General features: G+C 41.1%; 1 protein-coding gene across 1 annotated transcript in view; it reads left to right on the forward strand.

Moving 5' to 3' along the window:
• Positions 1–5,900: 5,900 nt before the first annotated feature.
• Positions 5,901–7,478, forward strand: part of dusp8b (dual specificity phosphatase 8b) — a 10,996-nt gene continuing 9,418 nt past the window's right edge. The window contains exon 1 of the mRNA XM_077235540.1: positions 5,901–6,344. Coding sequence (XP_077091655.1) covers positions 6,278–6,344 — 67 coding nt within the window. The 5' untranslated portion in view covers positions 5,901–6,277. The remainder of the gene's footprint in view (positions 6,345–7,478) is intronic.

The following is a 7,478-nucleotide window of genomic DNA, read 5'->3' on the forward strand; positions in this document are numbered from 1 at the left end:
CTTCGCCGTACCCTTCGCCTTACCCTTCGCCGTACCCTTCGCCGTACCCTTCGCCGTACCCTTCGCCGTACCCTTCGCCGTACCCTTTCGCCGTACCCTTCGCCGTACCCTTCGCCGTACCCTTCGCCTTACCCTTCGCCTTACCCTTCGCCGTACCCTTCGCCGTACCCTTCGCCTTACCCTTCGCCGTACCCTTCGCCGTACCCTTCGCCGTACCCTTCGCCTTACCCTTCGCCGTACCCTTCGCCGTACCCTTCGCCTTACCCTTCGCTGTACCCTTCGCCTTACCCTTCGCCGTACTCTTCGCCTTACCCTTCGCCGTACCCTTCCTTCGCCGTACCCTGACGCGCACCTCCTCAAAAGTGTAACTACACGTCGCGACGACGCGGACTCAAGATCTGTCAATGGTTGGCTTGGTAGCATCGCGTTTCCTCCTGAGCATTTCCGGCTGTCCTCCTGAGCAAATTGACTGTTTTTCCACCTCGATAAGCTCTAACTCCAACATGATCCACTCTCTTTCAGTCGCCATTGCTTGTAGTAGCCTAAACTTAAAACAGCCGCGAGGAATCTAAACACAGTGGAACATTAAAACCCTCCCCCGCCAACTAGCGTTTCGGCGCTGTAACTGCAGAGTAACACACACATAACGCAGAAGTATAAATGCTTACGACGGTGTCGATTACATGCGCAGCCTTCAACGTACACTACGGCGCACACTCGATGCAGAAGTATAAATTGGCCTTTACATGTGCAGAGGGACTGTGTGAAACCCGAGGGAGGGGTTCTAGCAGACCAATCACAGCGCTTGCGTCCGCGTAGAATTGACGGGCTGTTACATTTTTGTTGAGGTGTTCGTCAGGGTACGCGCGCTACACACAGCCTACGTCGTAGCTACGGCCTGAGTATAAATTGGGCTTTAAAGTCACGTGACTTCAAGTGATACGAATTTTGCAGGTTAGAGTTCACCAAACTTGAACTTTGAATCGCAGTAAAATGTGCATGAGCTTGCATTGCTGGTCTCCTGCATTCACATGCATACTGTATAAACGGAAGTCAATGGAATGCAAAAAGTAGTGTGATTGTCCCTTTAATTGATAATACAACGCAAGTCTGCAGTGTTGCCACAAGGGGTGCTGTAGTGCACATTACTAGCAAACTGTCTTCTTCTATTGTGTCTTCGGGTCGAATACTGTTATGGTGGAGCAACAGTTTTGAGAGAATATGAATGAGCAAGTTAGTTAAATTAGTTGGCATGTTTATAGTGAGCTACTAGGGATGCACCGATCATGGTATTGTATGGCTCATTTTCTTTTTTACAAGCAAATGGCCCGATACAGATACTGGTTGCAAAATATTTGTTTTTCTTTAAGCAAATTTATTTGTTGTTTACTTGCTCTATTACAGGCCAAACTGGCCTTAAACTAACAAAAAAATGATGACAGCAGTGAGTAACCAGCAGTTCAGAAAGCATCTGATTGTAGCAATGATTTGTTTGCAGTTCAGCACTGGAGTAAACTCACGTCTGGTTTATTATTGATCTCCACCTGCGGTTAGAAGCAGAGTTTCTAGTTTGCATGACATGTGGACTCAATAAATCCTGATCTTGAGCAAAATAAGCAAACTGACATGCAGTACAATCTATATATTTTATTTAAAATACATACAAATGTCATTTACGTCTTTTAATTTGTCGAGAGATTTGTGTGTGCAAGAGTGCGCATGCGTGGATGAACGTGTTCTAGTGTTTGTGTGAGCGAGCCTATGAATGAATCTGGGAATAACGCAAAATAACGGAGAAAAATTTGAAATAGTCCTCAGATGCCATGCCAATTTATAGAAAAACACTAGCATTGATTCGATCTGAAACAGATTCGATATTACTCCAACACCTGCGTGACTTCATTAACCAACGTGGTTGAACGATCACTTTGCGCCAATACAGTTTCGGGAAACAGTCGTGACTAGCTAGCTGAATTATTCAACGATGATTCTTACTATAATAGCAAAGCAGTGAGTTACGGCACTGTATGGGAAACACAACGCTGATTAATTCCTCTCTCTATGATAAGAGTCTCTGTGCTCTGATTGGTCGGCTGGAACAGTGTGTTTTGATTGGTCGAGCGCTTTGAGTGTGTTTAGGAAATGAGAGCAAACTTTTCTACAAAGCTGGCTTTGGTTAGCTTAGTTTTGGCCTGATTTTGTTCGAAAATGACATCCTCTTGAAATATACCTGGCCCTGTTTAAGTGTGTTTTAATTGCGACTGCTGTCCGACAACACAACATGAGCACATCCTTCAGCAAGCGCTGACTGAGCCCAACATAAAAATGCCCAGTGCTTCCAGTGACCCAACAGGTCAATCTCTCTAAATGTCTTCTGGAGTCAGTGACTCTGCAGCTGTTGGGGGTTTTAGTGGGTCAAGAGTGTGTGTGATGATCCTCTTCTCTGGGATCCTACATCACAGTCGAGGCATGCCAGGACACACACGACAGACACGTCACGGCTGGAATTACATATTGATTACTTGTTTGCCAGAGTCTTAACAACCAGTTCTGTCAACACCGGTTTACCTGCGCTGGTCATTTAGAGGAGCGTGTAGAAACTGATGCGGAGAAACATTACCGTGTGCTGATATCATGCAGAAACACTACTGAGTGTCATGGCCTTATGAGGAGTGAGAGATGTGTTACACACACACACACTCGCACGGACACACCATTTTCTGACTTATAAAAATTGCATGCTCTGTATTGGGAATTATGACGTTCTGTTCTAAATCCGTGTAATATTTTAGAAGGCTGAAATAAAGCTCCTCATCAGAGCTGTGGGTGGCGTATAAAGTGAAGATGTGCTGAGGTTATCTCACTGAGAAAGAATGTGTGATTTATTCCCTTTCCACGCTTTTCTTCCCACATCTGAGGAACTGATCATCACCTGAAGTCTTAAATGGGTATATTTGCAGTGCAGTGAACTAATAGATCTGCACATGTTTGATCTCAGCTCTCTTTTGGAAAAGCATATACTTCTGGATATACCATACTGAATCTATGCACAGCATCTACATTTTATGTGACCAATTTACTGTATTTGTCATGTGCTGTATATGACATCATGTAATGCATTGCATACAACAATGATAAAATACAATTGAACCAAAATAGGCTATAATACAAATAGAGCGAATTAAGGCATCACAACATTATAATTTGCATGGAAATTGATATTCATTTTGAAATTTGATATAGGTTACATTAATGTATTTTTAATAACTGGATGTTAATTATGGTGTTATTTATAGCTCATGTGATTAGCTCACAAAAACTGCCCATGAAGCAAAGATACAGTTCACATGCTTCATGAATGCATCTGCATCTTTATAACTCTCTCCTGTATGTCAGATGTCTTCGTTTGAAGCGTGTATTTCTGCTAATACACTCATTCTACTATAAAAATGTGTACAGCATTTACTGGGAGGAATATAGTAAGCTAGTTTTCCATTCCGAACACATCCAGATTCCCCAGGACTCCAGCAGTTGCTAGGAAGACAGTGTGTGTGTGTGTGTGTGTGTGTGTGTGTGTGTGTGTGTTGGTGGGGTTGGGTGATGTTGGTCTACTGCCATCTAGTGCTGGTTATGAGTCCTACATTCAGTTTTGGAAGGAAAAAAACTATTCACGTGACAATTTTTTATTATTGTCCTCTGTTGCTGGGCAGCGTGTGTGTGTGTGTGTGTGTGTGTGTGTGTGTGTGTGTGTGTGTGTGTGTGTGTGTGTGTGTGTGTGTGTGTGTGTGTGTGGGTGTGTGGGTGTGTGGGTGTGTGTGTGTGTGTGTGTGTGTGTGTAGGGACTATGTTAATATGCAGTCATCCAGCAGTCAGTGTCATTGTTCCTGCATTAAAGATATTCTCCCTCAACACTGAAACTGCGTACAGAAATAGCTACCTTACTCACACAACTATTTACAGCACTGCAGTCACACACACAACTTTGGACAAACAGAAACGTGCAGGCCGGTCAGCGAAAATCCCCTCAATTAAAATTGGTACATGAACCCGTCGGGTCCTAATTTGCTTTCTCGAGTTTCACTGATCTGGCAACCTGTGCAACCTTGAGAAATGTCACTGCACCATTACAGCCAATAGAGAGATGTGGATGGAGAAAAGCAAAGCTGAACCTGCATCTGGTTTTATAACAAAAAAACAACATTTGTTTGTTCTATTCTATGCTATGCTATTACTCTGTCATTGTTTAGATACTCGTTCTTGCACGCGAAACACACAATAAGACATTTTGAAAAACATTGGTAACCAAACAACTTTGGACCCCATTGACATTAAATGAATTGGTATGGGGGGTCTCAAGTTGTGGTTTACTGATTAATTTACTGTTACTGTCAATTTACTATTGTTTGGCGAATTTTTAAGGGACAAAAAATCTGGTCATTACTATAGGAATCCACACAATCAGGAATATTACATTCGTGTGAAAGATTTCCTCAACCGGTTCAAGATATTCACTCAAAGTCACCGTACCTTTATGAAGCCGTTTGATCGAAGGTTTTAGTGCTTTACTTTATGTAGGCTATATTTACATTTGCAACTGTCATAGAGAAATTAACATAATGGATTCGATCTATTCTGTCATCAGTATCCATATGGATGATTAATGGTCATAAAAATTATGATTTTTGTCTTGCGAAACTTCTGTTAATATAACCGCACCGTTATGCTGTAGTTTAACGAATGTTTTAGCACTTCGCATAACAGTTTCTGAGCACTGCACATACTGAGAAATTGACATATTCTACCCCAGTATGAATGATTAATGTCTAATGATTGAAAATGGCTCGTTTTTCGTCATGCTACATTTTAACAAATGTTTTAGCACTTTGTATACTATTACATCGATCTATCTTTCCCATCATGATGTCAGATGGAGGATTAACAGCCAACGGCTGGCAAAGGCCCTTTTTTTTTCTCTGCAAAATTTTCGGAAATGTCACTAATGTGTTCGCATTTTCACACTACAGTTTAACGAAGGTTTTAACACTTTAGCCCCCCGTTTCACAGACAAGGCTTAAGCTATTCCCAGACTAAAAATACATGTTTGAGCTGTTTAGCTGAAAGAAACTTGCACTGGTGTATCTTAAAATATGTCAGTGTCATTGTTTTGTGTCAAGATTTGTTTCACACCAGGCATGTTTATAAAAGCTACTTAAATAACTGAACTAAGGCCTAATACGGCGTAATCTAAACCCTGTCTGTGAAACCCGGCCAATGCATGTTTACATCTGTCATAGAGAAAAGGTCACATAATAGCCTATATTAAATCGTTCCCATCATGCTTTCAGTATATGGATGATTAACAGCCATACGTTTGTATGCTGAACTTCGCATAAATTTCACCAATGTGATTGCATCTTTGTGCTTTAGGTTTTAGCACTTTACATAAGTATCTGCACACATAATGTATTTGATCTATCAAATCATGATGTCAGTTTGAATGATCAATTACTAATAATTGACCTTTTCTTGTGCACCTTTGCGCTGCAGATTAATCGTTTTAGTACAAATAATGTATTCAATCTATCCCTGTATGATTTCAGGAACCTTGCCTATATGGATGATTAACGGTTAATGATCGATGCATGATGTCAGCCGTGATTAACGCTGATTGAGTCAAGGACAAACTGTTCTTTTGTTGAACCGAGTGTGAATTGCTAGCATTGAGTCAACATGGACTTCCCAGTGACGGGACACACAGATTATGCGCGAGATAATGTGCCCATTACATAAGCAATGAGGATGCCTATAGTAAGCAGAGAGGTCGGTCCTTTTGTTGATTGCAACACACACACACACACACACTCTCTCTCTTCCCTCTGCGCGGCGCTGGCCCCATCGGTGGCCGCATAGTTGTCTGATGAGTCAGGAATGTGGTTGCATGCCTTACACATGAGCTATTACTGAACACAGGAGGGAGAGAGAGAGAGAGAGAGAGAGAGAGAGAGAGAGAGAGAGAGAGAGAGAGAGGGAGAGAGAGAGAGAGGGAGAGAGAGAGAGAGAGAGAGAGAGGGGAGGCGCAACATTAGAGAGGCAGGAGCGCGCGCTCGCTCGGAAAGTCAGAAGTGAAAAGACTCACGAGAGGAAAGAGCGCGCGGCCGCTGAAACACAAAGGCTTCTCTGATATCAGTGCTCATCAGAGCTCGGCTGGATTGTGCAGATTTCCTGCAGGTTTTCCGTGTGTCCTGGATGCCCTGCTGATCCTCCTCCACTGACAGACATGCACGAGAGCGAGATGAGGCTGAAGATGCGCGTCAGGCGCATTAAAGAGGGGCGAGATCTGAGAGGTGAGCTGGAGAGTGTGTGTGTGTGTGTGTGTGCTTAGAGAGTGTGTGTGCTTGGGATTTAGATATACAGTAAGATTCTGCATGCACCTTTTTGGTTATTTGTGATTCGTCTGCCTTGAATTTGTACTTTTCCACTCTGTGTAGTTATGGGAGTGTATGAGAATGCATCATGTGGTTTTTAGTGTGTGCAAATGTGCGTGTGTGTGTGTGTGTGTGTGTGTATGCAAGTCTGTCTCCCGTTCGCTTCATGTTATTACATCTCAGTGACCTCATCCAGTGACCTGAATTGGCTAAAGGGTGTCAGTCGTTTTTTAGTTGCATGCCGTCATGAGTTTCGATCTTTGACTTAATTTAAATACATGGTTTATTTAATTCAAATACATCCATTCATTGTGAGCAAACTGTAAGTGAATGCAAATAGGGAGGTAAATTCCCAAGGAAATTATATATTTAATATATCAAAACAAAAACAAAAATATAAAAATATAGAGTAAAAATGTAATATAATTTTAATAAATAAATAATATTATATTATCAATATTAATTATTCTTAAAATAAATATATAAATACATTATATGTGACAAAAAATAATGATATATAAAAAATTGTGTTAAAATAATTATAAATACATTATAAATGTCTATAATATTACATCAAATATATAAATATAAAGAAAGCCATAATGATTTGAGTATTTTTTTTACTATTTTTTACATATAAGAGGAGACAAACATTGTCTTTTTCAAGGTCTCTCACTGATATTTTATTATTATTAATATTTGTTAGCATTTAAAAAAGTGGGTCTTGCATAATATGTGTTATTTGATGAACTCTGTTTTGTTGCAACTCCTTCTCTCACGTTTCTTATTTCGAGTTTGCCAACACATTGCAGGTGAAGATTTGCAAAACTATTTCAGCAGATTGTAATTGCCTTCAATCTATCATGCGCTGACATCAACAGCAGAAATATGGAAACCTGATGACTGCGAGATTTGCAATATGACATTGTGTCATACCAGAAATCTCAATGTGCCTGAACTTGCTGCAGTATCATGTCCTCGTGAACAAGTATAGCATGCTTTTTGTAAGCTCCTGCTAAGCAATGCCCTAAATACTACAGATCTCTATTTACC

Source organism: Siphateles boraxobius, unplaced genomic scaffold, assembly GCF_051911475.1.
Source record: "Siphateles boraxobius isolate OS27281-9 unplaced genomic scaffold, OSU_SipBor_1 198, whole genome shotgun sequence".
NCBI lineage: Eukaryota > Metazoa > Chordata > Actinopteri > Cypriniformes > Leuciscidae > Siphateles > Siphateles boraxobius.